The sequence below is a fragment of the Zosterops lateralis genome, assembly GCF_965231275.1.
Source record: "Zosterops lateralis genome assembly, chromosome: 6".
Lineage (NCBI taxonomy): Eukaryota > Metazoa > Chordata > Aves > Passeriformes > Zosteropidae > Zosterops > Zosterops lateralis.
In genome coordinates, this window is record NC_139761.1 from 15,125,633 (window position 1) to 15,141,952 (window position 16,320).

Here is a 16,320-nt window from a genome sequence, read left to right on the forward strand (position 1 = left end):
AGAAAAAAAAGTAGAGAAAACAACCTTCTGTTTTCCCATCTTCTCACAGAAACAGGAAAGACCTGCAAACACCAAATAGAAGAAATAATTGTAACTGTTTCTGTAATTGTACTTGCAGCTGCTGTCCTAGTCTCTGTCACCTACACAGCTCCTGGTTTTTAACCCACTCTCCCCATCTCATAGCAAGACGCTCTTCTGATCATCGGACAACCTTTTAGAAGAAAAAAAACCCCTCCATTATAATTTATTATGTCCTCTTCCTACAGCAGGACACGGCTGCGAAGAGCACGGATCACACAAGAAAAAAGAGCCCTGCTGTGACCTGGGTGGTTTGCACTTTGCCTGGAGCTTTTTGCAACTTCTCTCCTAAATGCGAAACTTTACCCGCAACAGCCTTTAAAAACGGGCCCACACGAACACACAAGCAAGCGTGAACAACAACTCTTTGTCCCTGAATGAGGATGCCGGCGGTACCCGACCGCAGGCGCGGATTTCGGGCTGGTTTTCCAGAGGCCTCACGCGCAATCCCCACGAGACGCGCCGCCCGCGGACATCCCCACCGCCCCGGCCGGCGCCGCGCCTGACGTCACGACGCGCACTGACGTCACGCCGCGCACTGACGTCACGCGGCAATGGCGGCGCCCAGGAGCGCACGCGGGGGGCAGTGGCGGTAGCGGCGGGCCGGGCCTTGTTCCTCTCTGTCCCCTCTGTCCCTCTCCGTTCTTCTCTGTCCCTCTCTGTCCCGTGGCTCCTGAGTGCGGTAAGCGCAGGGCAGGGCGGGGCCGGGCGGGGGGAGCAGGAGCCCGGAGCTCCCGCGCGTGGCGGCGGAGGCCGTGCCCGGTGTTCCCGGGCTGGGCAGGGGCGGGAGCGCGGCGCGGGCTGTGCGGATTTATTCTCGATTCTACTTTTATCTCCACTAGTGTTCCAGGAGGGATGCAGTAGGCCTGTTGTATTTAGTTGTTTTATAGTTTATTAAATTATATTTTAGCTATATGCGTATTAGTCAGAAGTTATATTTAAGTTATGTTTAAGTTATGTTATTGATATATTTTAAAAATAAGTAAAATAATTATTCCATGAATTCCCGTTCGCTTGAACATCAAGATAATCTCCATTCCTTGGATTTGAAGGCCTCCTTTTTCTTCTCCCTGTGTTTCTCTTTTAGGTAAAAAAAAATGAAGGCCAGAAAAGGAGGAAGATTTAGATCTCCCTTTAAATTGAAACGAAAAGGCATTGCAGTAGTAGGAGAATGGAAAACCGTGCAGATCGACCCCAATCTGTTTGCTGAGGAGGAGTTCCGAGATATAGTGTGCTTGGAGGAACTCACAGACTACAAGCTAGTAAGTTCTTCCAAAGTGGGGAAAGTAAAACAGAAGAGGAAGGCAGAGAGTGCTTCTGAAGAAGGCAGTGAGGAGGTGGAGGAACCTGTCGTCCCTCCAAAAAAGAAAAAGAAAAACAAAGATTTGAGAAGCCAAGCAGATAAAGGCAATACTCCTAATGCAGCAGAAATTGATAAAGAGGCAAAGTGTAATGAAACAATTGAAGAAGCTAATTGTGAAGACCATGGACATGTGGCTGAGAGCGTGTCAAGCAGTAAAGACACTCCAAAGAAGAAGAAAAAGAAGGTACCTAAAAACAAGGCTTCTCAAGCACAGGAAGCCCTTCCATCAGTAGCTGCTTCTAAAAAGGTCAAAAACTGGACAACAGAAGTTTTATCTGCCTCAGCTGATCAAAAGGCTGATGTGTCTGCATGGAAAGACCTGTTTGTACCTGAGCCGGTGTTGCAGGCTTTGAGCTACCTGGGCTTTAGTGCTCCAACTCCTATTCAAGCCTTGGCCTTGCCTTCTGCCATTCGGGATAATATGGATGTTCTTGGTGCTGCAGAAACAGGTACAAATCTGTTAAACCGATTGGGTGTGCTGGGAGCATCCTCTTTCTCTTCTTAAAATGTAGCCCATGGTTGCAAGTTTTTATATGTAGACGAAGCAGCTTTTATGTATTAGAAGAGCTTTTGTCTTTGGCATATCCAGCATATTAGTAAAGTTGTAAAACTTTGTAATTTACAAACATGGGAGCATCCCATCTTTACAAAGCATGCAAAACCTTGAAGTCTCAGTGAGATTTTATGCTTTTGGCAGAAGTCTCTTTTCCTCCTTCTCAAACTGCTTCCTGTTTTGGGAATAGTAAGGTGATACTCTGCAAAGGCAGAATTAATGAAGAAAACAGGGTCACTTCTGCAGCAGCCAAACATGTACTCCTGGCAAGGCAAAGCAGAGAACCAGATTCCTGTGGAGATAATTCATACCAGTGTGGAGCAGGGAATAAACACTGGGCACAGTGTTAAGTGTGAATATGACCCAGGTCCTGCTCAAAGCAAAATGGGCCCACCCTGTGCTCTGTCCCCTGGCTCTGCCTGGTTGTTGTCACCAGCCCTTCTCCCTGCTTGTGCTTAAAGTCAGTTATTAATGATTTGAGAGGTAGGTTCACATCCATTTTGTGCTCAGCTCATGCTTTGAGCATTGCTAGCCTTCATGAAATTTGTTATAGCTCCTTGTTTAATTAATGCTATGAAGTCTCAGAACATTATGTTCCCTCAGACTTTGTTTGTGGTTCATGTCTTTGAAGTTTTGCCTTAAGGAACATTTTTTTTCCCTGAAACACCTAGAGATAGGAAGCACAATTGGAAGCTGCTCAGGTTTAAAAGCTTCCTTTACACTGTTTTCATCTGTTCCAGTTGCTTTATCTCACTGCTTTTCTGTAAAGTCATTTACTGCTCTCGAGCAAGGAGGTATAGTAACTAATAAGATATGCAGTCATTTGCATATTTATTTTAATTAGAAGCTGTGTTGATGCCATTAGCTTTAGTAAGATTAGAAAGCCCTGCAGGGAGTGTTTTTAAAAATGGAACTGAAAACTTAAATGGTGTTTTTGTACTGCAAAAAAGTGTCATTTTGGCAGTGCTGGTAAGCAAATTCCTCTCTAGCTGCAGAATGGAAAGCGTGGTTGGTGGCAGGCTGTGTTGTTGCTTTATAATTTTTGTGTATAATTTGTGTAATCCTGAGGTAGTAGGAATGTGTTTTGCTCATTTATTCTTTCATGAGTGATATCTATATTCTCTCCAGAGAGTCCATTAGATTGTCATGTTTCTATAGAAACTTGATAGATGTGGACAGCTGCCTGTCAGGAGGTGCTGCAGCTGGGAGAGGTTGAAACTCTCTAGTTCTTTTCTCTGCATCCTGCAGCACCTCTTAGCATTGGGCCTGAGGAAGGAATGTGTGAAGTTAAATAACTATTAATCTTGCTTGTTGTTTTTGCAATGGGTCTAACCCTTGCTGTTCATTCCTGTGTATAACTAGTGAGGTTTCTGGTTAAGGAGCCAAATCTGTGTGAAATTATACCATATGAAACTGTTTAAAAGAGCATGAATTGGCTTGAGCTGTAGTGCCAAGATATTCTTTCCTCCTGGTTTTGCATGCCTGTCTATGGCATGTGGTTTGTGTGTTATAAAGAATATATGTCCTCTGAGGTGATGATTTGTTTAAATTGTGGGTGAATCTAGTGCCTGCAGAATAGTTCTGATTATCACAGCATAATCTGTCTGGGTGCAGTTTTGACAGTTGCACCAGCAAACTGCATTATATCTAATTCAAAATCAGCAGTGCTCTTCACCTTAAAAACAGATATTCTGTATTACCAGAACCTTATTGTGTAAGTGCTCTAAATACAGGTTATAAACATTTTCCACTTGAAGTGCAGACAGAAGTCATAAAATACCTCCCAGCCGTGCAGAAAGGTGAATGAGTGGATACAAGACTTTGCAGCAGCACTGGTCCTCTGAAAAGCTTAACTGAGATGGATGTGCTACCAGGCTTTTCCTAATGCCTTTATTACTGACAGATAGCTCAGAAGGGAATGTGTGGCAGGGATGTAACTTGCAGTTGGTACAGTGGACCCTTGCAATTAAACTTGCTTTTGACAAGCCCTGTCTCTCCAAAGTGGATTCTCTCTTTTAAATTAGATGTATGTGTTCTGATTATAAAAATGTGACCCAGTGCTAGATCAGGAAATTAGACCGTGGAGTATTTCAAAATACAGCATCTTAGAAAGTTGTAAATACAGGACTATGAATAGAAGATGGAAGCTAATCCTTCAAGTGCATTCCAGTTTGTCCTTGGCCTCATTTGCTATTCCTTTATTTGGAGAGTGTTGATTAGAACTTTCAATTAGGGCATGGTATTCTCCTTATGGGCATACAGTTCTTTAAAAATATCTTGACTGCAACTGCAGCTTTTAAAAAACATTCTAAAACAAATAAATATGCCTGACCTGCTAGAGATTGGAAAACTACTTGTTCCCCAGAAACAAGAGAATGGAGATGTATAAAGGGAACAGGAGAAAAGATGCTACTGCTGCAAGTTTCTGGTCTTCTAAAGACCATGAGTTTGCGTCTGTTACAATGGTGTGTTTTAAGAACAGTGTGTGATTGGCTGTTGCTTTTCTCATCTTTTCAAATAAATGACTTGTCAGTCTGTGTTATTATTCTTGTTTGTTTTTTTAGGAAGCGGCAAAACGCTTGCATTTGCAATTCCAATGATTCACTCTGTGCTGCAGTGGCAAAAATCAAATAACTCAACAACCAGAAATGACAGTGTTTCGAAAGAGTCCCATCAGCATCATGATGAAACAAGATGGGAAAGTGAGGATGAAGCAGAAAAAGTAACCCATCAGCAGGTTGAGGATAGCGGAGATGAAGATGATCCATCTTTCACAACAGGCTGTGTGAAGGTGCTGGAAAATGTTGAATTTGATTTCAATGACGAGACACATACTGTTGACTCCCATAAAAAGAGGCCTCTTTTAGGACTGGTCCTTACTCCTACAAGAGAATTAGCTGTACAAGTAAAGCACCACATTGATGCAGTTGCAAAGTTTACAGGTATGTAAATCCCACAGGCCACATTGCACAGCCAGATTAGATTGTGTTTGGATCTTGGCATTGGTGTTGGGCCAGAATGTGTGCCAGACTTTCTTCCATAAAATCATAAAATTGGTGTAGCTTTTGAGGGGTTAGAGTTTTTAGCCACTGATGTGTGAGAAATGCATGGGGATTCTTCAGTGAGATGCACATGGAAGTAAGCAGTTAATGTGAGCTATTTTGCTTTAAAATGTGTCTTCCTTCAAATAGGTATTGATTCCTGCTCTCAACACAGAATCAGTACTAGATACCTGGCAACAGCTAGCTTCATTCTAGTTTTGGATAATGTAGGCTATATATAATTAATAATTTCATTATATATAAAATTTTAATTATAGATATAATTTCATTTTAACAATTATATAAATCTTTGCATATACTGTATATGTATAACTTTGTTCTATCTAATAAAAAGATAGAACAAAGGCCGTAAATATTTAGAGTAGATGGCATTGCTGGATTGTCTGACTTCCTCCTGCAGCAGTCAAGCCACAGAAGTGTTACTGGGTAACTTGCCTGACAAAAGCAATTCCCCCTTCTGCCTTTCCTTTCCAAACCAGAAGTCAGTACATCTGTTAAGTGGATGACTGAGGACATGAAACTGTTGAAGATGGCGAGTTTTTTCCAATTCTCTCCACTTCTCCAGTACCAGTAAGGTTTATTTATTAAAGGGGATATGTAGTGCAACAAACTACTTTTAAGCACATCTTCCTTTGGTGTCCGTATGTCCTGCTGTGCTCATCTGATTACAAGGCTTATTTTAACTGCTAGCCTGAAATAATCAATTTATGTCATGCAGTTCTGATAGGAGCAGTGCTATTTATGTATACAAATCTGCTGCCCAAGGGATAATATAGTTGGTGCAGCAGAAGAGGAGATGTTTTGATGTGGATTTTCTTTATTGTCTCAGACTCACTTTGGGAAAAAAAATTGCTGTGGAGTTTGACTAGTCCAGAAGAGAGTGGAAACTTGGATACTGGAAGGGTCTTGCACAGTAGCATTGAGTTATCATGGGCCAGTGTATTCTTTGAAGAAGTAGGGTAAAATAAGCCATGTGTGGAGTCTGCTTCCAAACATAAACTCCTTTTAGTACCTCTGCAGACAACTTAAAGCTAACAAGGTCTGTGCTACTGTGCAAGAATCATTAATCAGGTGGGAGCATACTTGGTAGGCATATTCCATAGCAAATGAGCATTTATTTAGCAAGACAGGCATTTTTCACACTTATTCTTGAAAGGATCTTCTGGTTATTCTTAACAGGAATATGTTTGTTCATGCAAATATAACTGAGAAAACACAATACTTAAATATGTGTGAACAAAACTAACAGCTATGGATGTGATTCTTCATGCTATTGAAAGACAGGTGCACTAATTCTTGACATCTAACTAGAATGAGGATTTTTCTGTAAAATTTAGTGCATTTCTGTATGCTCAGTGTTACATAAAACCCCTGAAGATTCCTGGCTAAAATACTTGTTGAAAGTTGCGGTGTAGACTGTTTAAAACACTTCATGAAGTAGATACATATAAAAACATTCCCTGGTAAATTAGTGAAATAAAATCTGTTATTTATGTGTTCCAGGCATTAAGACTGCAATTCTAGTAGGAGGCATGGCTGCACAGAAGCAGGAACGTGTACTGAATCGACAGCCAGAAATTGTAATTGCAACCCCAGGCCGTCTGTGGGAGTTAGTTAAAGAGAGACACCCACACCTTTCAAATCTTCGTCAGCTCAGGTAAAAGTTTCTTTTCAGACAACTGCTGGATACTGAACCAGGCAGCCCTGCATATAGATTAGGTTTACTAACAGATTAAATAATTTAGATTACACAAGATCACCTATTTCTGTGTCAGAGTTTTATTGAGATGCACATTGGTTATTTTGATGGATGGAAATGTCAGTTAAAGACAGTAGTAACAACCTGATTTTTCAAAAAGAAATGCAGAAGGCCACTGTAGCTGCCCCAGCATACCTGGTGTTCCTTTTGGCTTTATATACATAACATCCTTTATGTGTTTATCAAGAAAAATTTTTTCTTAAATGTATCAGGTTTGTATTTAACTGCACAAGTGTGTTTTTACTGTGTGTTTTCTACTTGACAGGTGCCTTGTGATTGATGAAGCAGACAGAATGGTTGAGAAAGGTCACTTCTTAGAGCTGTCTCAGTTGCTGGAAATCTTAAATGATTCACAGTATAACCCTCGACGACAGACTTTTGTTTTTTCTGCCACTTTGACTTTAGTCCATCAGACTCCCACAAGAGTCTTACAAAAAAAGAATGCTAAAAAGATGGATAAGAAGACCAAACTAGAATTGTTAATGGAAAAAGTAGGAATAAAAGGCAAACCCAAAGTAATAGACTTAACAAGAAAAGAGGCTACTGTTGAGACTCTGACAGAAACCAGAATCCACTGTAACACAAATGAGAAGGACTATTATCTCTATTACTTTCTTCTCCAGTATCCAGGAAGAACCATGGTCTTTGCCAACAGCATAGATTGTGTAAAACGCCTCAGTTCTCTCCTCACAATCTTAAATTGTGATCCTCTTCCTTTGCACGCCAACATGCACCAAAAGCAGAGGCTGAAAAACCTGGAAAGGTTTGCTGAGCGAGAGAGGTGAGTTGATTTTCAGCTTCCTAGTAGAGAAAAACAGAAATTGCATGAAGGGTGATGGGGAGGAGAAACAGCTCTGTTAGAGTAGGGGCAGGTTGGGGAAGTTAGCCAAGGATGTGAGTCCTCTGTTCTTGAGCCCAAGGTATTAACAATTTAAGATGAGGTTTCACAGTTAAGGTGATGAACTGGAGCAAGCTCAGTGGAAGGGCCACCAAGATATTCCAGAAGCTCTGCAGGAGAAAAGGCTGCAGGGACTGGGAGTTTGTATTACCTGGGAAAAGTATTTTGTGGGGAGTTAATGGCAGCCCTCTGACACCATGAAAGGTTATCCAGAAGGTTTTTCAGAGTGGTGCTTGTTGGAAGGATGAGGGTAATGGGTGCAAGTTGAAATAAGAGCTTCAGGCTGGATATGAGAAAGGGCTTTTTCTCTGTGAGGGCAGTTGAGCAGGGGAACAGGCTGCTTGTCTTGGAGTTTTTTGAGGCTCAGTTGGAGAGAAGCCCTGCACAACCTGGTCCAGTCTTGCAGCTCATCCTGCTTTGAAGAGAAGGTTTTACTAGAGACCTCCCGAGTTGCACTGGAGCCTGAAATAGCCTGTGGTCCGGGAGCTTGTTGCTGCTGAGGGAACTGTCACTTGCCCTGTTTTCAGACATGTTTTTAGAACTGTTCTGCACAGCTCTGCTTTGTAGTTCATTTGATCCTCTGTAAGTTATTGAATCTAGTCCTAAACCATCAGAAAACTAACCACTTATTACTCATTTGCAGGTTGAGTTACATAAATTAGTATCCTGAGGGTCAAGGTATCTTTGAGCAATGCAAAAGAAAGGGCAGTTGTGCCTTTCAGCAGCAGTGGGCAGCCAGGGCTTACCCAAACAGACCTGTCCTGCCATTTTTGGAAACATTGTTTTGGGTTGTCTTTGTCCTGGCCTTTGGGAGGAGATTTTTTGTGTCATTACTTCCACAGTCCAGGAGCCTCACAGTTCAGTCCTGCTGTGAACTGCTGCGTGCTGTCTGGGAGTTTGTACCTTGTTAATGGATTCAGGCATGGAGAGCAGAGGTTGAATTGCTGTGATGGGGCTGCAGCATCCCTTGGCAAATGTATTGATAGCATTTGCATAGGTCAGGTGGGGTGTTTTCAGAGACTGCAGATTTTCAAGGCAGGAAAGAAATCGATGAGACCATCTCTCATGGCCTTCTGCAGATTGCAAGCTGTAGAATTTTCTGTTGTTATTTCTGCTTTGAACCTTGTAGCAATTAGAGTATGCAGTCAGATGCCATAAAATCTTAACAAATTTCCATTACCTAAAAGTTACTCATTTCAGTTGCTGGGAGATGTTTTTAAAACAAACTGTTCCATATCCTAGGGAGACTTTTATCTCTGTAGAGACTGTTTATATAAAAGAACAACTTTTTTGAGTAGTTCATCTTGTCTAAGGAGAAATAGTAATTGTTAGAACAGAACTTCTTCCTTTATTTCTAGGTTTCAATTTACTGAGAGTTTATTTGAGTGCAAGTTGGTAGAAGATACTTCACCCCCCAAAAATTGTTATTTAAATAGATAATGTTGATAATGTGATTTTTTCTCAACTGGTAAAACTTTTAATAACATGTCTGTACAGTCAGAGGATCAATTGTGTTGTTAATGGTGTGGTCATAGCAAGCCAGAGAAATTCTTTAAAACCTGGAGAGTGCACTGAAAAGTGTAATGCAGGGGCACACACCCCCCACTTCCTCATTGACATTTTTTTCTAGCAGTCTTGTGAACTGAGAGAGAAAAAAAAACATAGGAAAAACAGGATACAGCTAGGTAGTGCATTTATTTATTAAAAACAGACCTGCTGAAGGTAACATTTGCATTTTTAAATTTTACTTTAAGAATTATTGTTTCAAGACTGCCCTTGAGGTAAATTGGGTATTGTTTCTGTAAGGGCAAACAGAATGCATACGTCCTACAGATACTACAGTATAAACTCTTTTCTTAAACTTATGTGGTAGAATTCTAGGTTGCTGTATTTTATGTTCCTTGGCAAATTATTGACTCTTCAGTTTTATGTTCATTAAATTTTGTCACTTTCCCAGCTGTGTCCTCCTGACAACAGATGTTGCAGCTCGTGGTCTCGATATTCCTAATGTCCAGCATGTCATCCACTACCAGGTAAAGCATTTTTAATGTTTCTCCTTTTACTATTTTGGTTTGATATAAGTTTTTGCCAATCCAAATCCTGAACACTGCAAAGCTGTAATTCTTGGTCCCATATATAGTATAGTCCCAAGTACAGAGATTAAATAATTTAACTGTCCTTAGTGCTTTGTACTTAAAAATCTGATTTCTGCAGTGGCTGACTGCAATAGGCAGCGCTTTATGAATGTGTGCTGCAGAAGTGACATAATAGATATGATCCTCCTTGCTTTTTGCTTACCTTTGATATGCAAAGGTGACAAATAACTCAGCTTTATAACTTTTCTCTGAGGATGCATAAAATATTTTCCTGCTTTGCAAATGAAATGACAGAGGGTCAGAAGTTAGGAGAGACTCACAAAAGATTGCACAAGGAAAGATTCTGGTTCAGAGAACACAAAGTGTGTCAGGACATCACCTTTAACATCACTTTCATCTGTGTCACATGCAATGTATGGGGTGTGTAAAACCTCTTGTCCAAGGCATGGCAGGCTGTGCTGGCAGCAGCCCATGGCAGCTCAGGCTTCTGTGGATTCTTGCAGGTTCCCAGAACATCAGAGCTGTACGTGCACAGGAGCGGCCGGACAGCCCGAGCGGCCAACGAGGGCCTCAGCCTGCTGCTGATCGGTCCCGAGGACCTGATCAACTTTCGGAAAATCTATAAAACCTTGGAGAAGAGTGAAGAGCTGCCATTTTTCCCGGTTGATGCCAAGTGCATGACTTCGGTTAAGGTAAAGAAATAAGGAAAAGTATTTTTGCAGTCTGAGTAGTTGCTTGCTTATTTATATTACTGGTATGATATTGCCTGTCATGTTCATTCCAGGTTCCAAATGAAATTTACTCTTGAGGATCTCCATTTGAAAATTAAGTTAATTACACTTTATATTTTGTTAAGCATTAACTATGATTTCTCCTCAATAACTGGCTCAGGAAAAGTATTCAAACATAAACATTTTTCCAGAAACAGTATAGGGAATATGTTTTGTGGCTGTGGAGCTGGGATGGGTCTGCTAAGTGCATTGTTTAAAGCCTCTTACATTAGTAAGAAAACTAACAGACTAAAGAACAGTAGCAGGTCCAGGGTTATTCAGTGCCTCTTCACATCTGATGTTGTGAGTTGTCTGTTTGTCTAAAAGTTCTTGTACTGTGAGGCCACAGCTGCCACTGAACCCACTGAAACTGAGCGTGTTTCCCTTTTCTAGGTTATTGCCCATTTTAAAGAGGATTCAGTCATTCACTAACTGACAAGATAGACAGTGGGTAGAATTAACAAAACAATGTGTTTTAGAAAGCATCTAGCCACTGCAGATTTTCTACTTCTTGAATAAAAGACTATTTCATGTCTCAGCATTCTCTTAACAGTTTGGATAGTCAGTCATATAAAAATGGGACATATTTAAATATTGGATTTTAAAGGAATCCAGCTGGGATAGGAATGTCTGCATATTGCACAGTCATTGAGAACAGGGAAGACTGGAAGCAGTGAGATAATGCAGCAGGTGTCCTTCTCATGGTGATTCAGGCTTACCTAATTGGATTGGACTGAGCCCAGGGTCTACCCCAGTGGCCAACAGCAATATCCTCACCTTGGGAGTAATGACAGCAAGTTTCAAAACCCAGGCTTGCTGTGAATAGGGTATTTCTTTCAGGAGATGCAGCTTTCTGAAAGAGGAAGGAAAATCAAATAAATGCTTCCATGGATTGGTTTTTTTCTCCTCTTGGTCGTAATGAAGAGAATCTGATTTCCACCCCTATCTTCCCACTGCCCCCTTGCACCCACTAAATGCTTCTAATTACTCAAAGAAATGTTGTTTTGAAGAGTGTTGCTTTAGAGGTTCCTTCTGTGTTCCTTGATGAGTAGTTCTTGACTCTTAACATGCTCTATCAATTAATAGGCAAATAAATACTGTTTCTACACTTCCCTTTTCCTGTCACTATCTCACAATCTCTCTATTTGTAATAATGCTCCTCTCCCCACAAGAGATCTTTGTAGCTGCAGGACTCCAGCCTCATAAGCCCTTGCAACACTCAGGTCTTCTTACACTTTGTCCTGGGTTTAATCACAAAGTCATTGTAGTTGGTACTAATAGTTCTGCTGGTTGTGTCTGTCCTGTTGGGACACTCCTTCCCTCCTTTTGCATGCCTTCATTCAAGTTCAGGAAAAGTCTGAAGGGCTTTCAGTCTTGAGAGGAATAAAATTGTTGAACCAGAATAGGCTTAAAGAGGACTTAAATTTTACAGAGATGGAAAAGCTTACTTTAAATTTCTTGTAATGATTTAAGTGACTGACTTAGTAGTCCACTGCAAGTGTTACTTCTTCTCTCTTTCTCTTTGGTAATTACCCTGGCAGTCCTGGCTGCTGCTGTTACTTGTGTAGCACTTGACTATTCAGATTCCTGCACGGGTTTGTTTTATGCCACTGCAGGCACATTCCAAAGAGCAGAACTTGCTTCTGGTTGGTTCATATTCACTGTGAGTGCAAATTTTCTTTCCACAGTGAATTAGTTATTTGTTTGGCCTAGCTGGAAGCCTGCAGGTCAGGTTAAGTTTGCTGGACATCTTTGTTCCACCTGTGTGCAGCTGGGAAGAAGGACAGGACATTCTGTCCTGTGCCTAAACAAGATCCAGGTGCATTCCTGAAAATATGAGCTGTTGATCTGTTCCTTCCATATGGCCTGCGGGACTTTACTTTCTTCAGAGTGGAATGAAAGTAGTGGCTGCTCCTTACTGCTGAGACTAATAACTCTGAGATCAAGCTGTACTGTATAAGTATGTAACTTGGAAATGATTGGTATCTCAATCATGGTTTGTTCTTGATGTCTCTCAAGTGTTTATAATGATTCATTCATAGAATGTTGAGTTGACGTTCAGGTATGTTTAGTAGTTGAGATATTTTAGAAGTCAGATTCTATCATGGATCTAAGGAAGAAAATGCTAGTGAATGATGATGTGTTTATTAGGTGGGGCATCTCCTGGGACATAGGTAGGGAACAAAAGTGTTTTTGCACCCCAGTTGCATTGTAGTGCATGCTCTCAAACACCTACACTGCTGAAGTACCCCACATTTAAACCTAATTATAATGTCTAAATGTACTTTCATTGCAGGAACGGATGAATTTGGCAAGGCAGATTGAGAAGGCAGAATTTTTCAACAGTCGGGCAAAGCAACACAACTCCTGGCTCCAGCAAGCTGCAGAGGCTCTTGAGATGGATCTTGATGATGACATGTTGATGGGCAAGTAGAAAAATGTTTTTTCATGGGCATGCTCAGTAGGGCCCATAGCTCTGTTGTCCAGAAGAAGCCTCACTATGGCAGAGAAGCTTTAACAGCTGCAGGGTAGGGGTGGGGGAAAGGAAAGGAGTGGTTTTGATGCGTGGTGTTAGTGGTGTTTTCAGGATGATCGTGCAGTAGAGAGTGCTGGAGCTGAGGGAGTGAGGTGTGACAGTTCTGGCAAGTCTCAGACAAGTCTACATATTGTAGGACAAGAACTGTTGAGCTTTTGGCAAGCATTTCAGAGTAATCTAAGCAGCCCAGTATGTCCTGATTGAGTCTTGTCCCCTCTTGTCATAGAGAAGGCTGTTTCCACACTTCTGCTTCTCTCTCCCACTCTCTTGTAGTCAGGCATCAGGACAGGAGCCTGACAGCTCTGTGTGGGAACACCCAGGAAGTGCTAGGGAACACCAACTATTATGTGAGCCTTAAGTAGGTTGAGCTGTGTGGGCTAAATGGCCAATACATATATTGAAGTTGATGAGGTTTTTGGTGGTTTGTTAGAAGTAAATAATTTCTTATATTTTTAAAACTAATTATTTTGCAGGCTGTAGCTGAGAGATTGTGTAGAGCTGTACAACTGCAAGTGGCTATTAGTTCAATACCGTGAAGTTTTGCAAAGCTTAGATGCACTGTAAAATGCCCCATTGTGTTCATATTTTGGGAGGTGAAGGGAGGATTTCCAACCAGTTCTTTGAAGACAGGCTGAATAGGGTTGCTGCAGAGGTCACTTCAGATTAGCCTGGCTATAACCTGTTAGCTGCTAAATATGCCAATGCCTTTATTTTGAAACATGTTTAGATTAATGTCTTTTTTTATTCATGCCTGGACTAGCTGGTTCTCAACCACTTTGCAAGCAAACACTAACCATCTCTGTCTAAATTGTTCAGGAGTGCTTTCAGATAATTAGCACTCTGCTGTCTTGTTTTGACATAATCTGAGTATGCTGTGCTCTGGAATGAGTTTCCAAACAGCACATCCAATCCAAGTAAGTTGTGACTCTCAAGTGAAACACTTTGTAATTGCCACCCAGAAACTTGCCAGGTTTATGCTTTAAAGTGTACTCAGTCTCTAATTCTTGTGTAGCTTGTTAGAGACCAATTAAACTCCCAGTCATTCCTGCCATAAGTGAAGTGCCTCTTACACAGTTACAAAAGATTTAGTAATGTGCTTTCAGCTTTACCTTACAGCAACATTGATTTCATTTTTCTCCTCAGTTCAGGCTTTAACTATGGTTACTGAGTAGTCAGGGTTCTTCTCAATCTCGTTACCTTGTGAACAGCCTGGGTGATCTGAAAATGTCACAGATGACTGGGAGAGACCTTGTTAGAGAGAGGAAAGCTGCGGTCAGCATCTGCCCCTGTCACTTCAAAGGCCTGCAATGCAAGTCTTTTTCTTGTTGTAACATTCTGTATCTTTGATTTCTGCCCCAAGGGAGAAAAGCTAGTGAGCAAGAAGAAAGCCAGAAGCAAAAGATGCTGAAGGGGATGAAAAAACAACTGAAACATATGTTGTCCCAGCCACTGTTTAAAGTCCTTATGAAAACGAAGTACCCAACACAGTCTGGAAAACTACTCTTGCCTCAGACATCAGTGAGCTATTCAGCTCTAGGTGCCGTGTCCAAAAAGCAAGCCAAGAAGAAGAAATCAATAAAATAAAATTAGATAACAGCAAGATCATTGAGTGTGACAGAAGCAAGGATTATCCTCATCAAGGCTGCCAGTGCTTATGGAGGAACCCAGCTAGAAGACAGATTGTATAAGGATGTTGCCCAGGCACTGGTTGTGCAGGCACAAAACAGAATGCTGGTTTAAAGGGCTCAATTAACATTTGGTTAGTTACTGTTGAATCTTGTCTTGGATCTTGGTTTTTTATGGTCTTTTTTTTTCTTAAATCTCTATATTAATAGAAATTAATTAGTTTTCACATAGTTCTGATAATTACTCCATTTTGTGAGATGGGTAAGAGTTACTGGGTGAAATTCACTGTGGGCATACTCTAATGATAAAACTTTATTTGAATTTTAGTGTCTTTGAAGGACAGGGGAAGGTCAGCTATATACAGTGCGAGTACAGTCTGAGCTGGTGGTAGTGGGAGGTTTGGCTTTTACTGCCTCCAGCTCAGTGTGAAAGGCAGAAAATACAGATAATGTTACCGGTAAGTCTACATACACTTCTGGTTATGGAAATGTCCCAGTTTTCTTTCTCCTCTGATAATATTTCTCTGTTATATTCTCCACCAGGTTTAAATCTCTTAGTCCTGTGTTAAAACATTTTGAATGTGCAAAAAAAAGTTAAGGTGGCAATGGGCCAGGACTGGCCTTGGGAGGTGTGTAGATTTCTGAGGAATAAGTGTTGCTACTCAGTATTTTCTTGATTAATATTTGAAGTTAATACAGTAAGCCTGTATTAGAAAATGTTAGAACCATGATCTTTGCTGTAATGGAAGAGATGATGTTTTGAAATATCACTTTTGAAGATTGCTCCATGATAATTATGCTTTTAAAATAATTTTAACCTGATCTGGGCAAGTATTTTTTAAAACTGTTTTTAAAAATATGTCAGAAAAATATATTTTGAATTTTTGTTAAATTATATCTGCCATAAACTCCAAATCCCGTGTCTGTTTTCAGTTACTTGAGATTTCTAAATCCCTTATAGCTGATGCTGTTTACACTTAGCAGGCAAGGAGAGCGGAAAAGCACCCAAAAGATAAGACAGTGGAATCTGTATTGGTGGGAGGACAGGTAACCTTCACCTGCTGGCTCTGGATGAGGTTTAGTTTCTGTGTCTCAAACAGTATGGAATGAACCACTGTCACTGCCATGACAAGAAACACCAATTTACTCAGCTACTCAGGGAAATTTGTCTGAGGAGTTGAGTGCCCCCTCTAACCACTTGCTAGTTATGTGAGAGTAACAAACTCTTTATTCTTTCATCTGTGTAAATAATTCAAGCTCTCTGTCTCTGGAGGGCTTTTCTCTAGTTTTCACGCATTACTGAAGAAGAGCTGTGACAGTGTAATCATAAGCATACAGAGCTTGTCAATAATGTATGAGGCTTTCCTTGCAATGCACTGTTTGTCTCATGCCCTTGGGAACAGAGGGGGAAGTTTTGGGAAGAAGCAATGGTAAGATTCTGTTTCCTCTCTCATGTGAGAGTTAATGCAAACATCTTTGGAGTTAATGTGACATCTGAAAAATAAAAAGAATTTTATGACGTTTCCTTGTAAGGAAGGCTGAAAAAAGGAACTGAACAAAGGTAAGCATGCCCTCATTTC

At 40.9% G+C, this 16,320-nt stretch overlaps 1 protein-coding gene across 1 annotated transcript; it reads left to right on the forward strand.

Moving 5' to 3' along the window:
- Nucleotides 1-1,175: 1,175 nt before the first annotated feature.
- Nucleotides 1,176-16,089, forward strand: DDX24 (DEAD-box helicase 24; the record flags this gene model as incomplete). Its single annotated transcript, XM_083863253.1, has 8 exons — nt 1,176-1,890; nt 4,559-4,936; nt 6,560-6,713; nt 7,081-7,596; nt 9,671-9,746; nt 10,313-10,501; nt 12,876-13,009; nt 14,480-16,089. 8 exons carry the CDS (start codon nt 1,176-1,178, stop codon nt 14,697-14,699), a joined length of 2,382 nt encoding a protein of 793 aa, XP_083719379.1. The 3' UTR covers nt 14,700-16,089.
- Nucleotides 16,090-16,320: the final 231 nt, after the last annotated feature.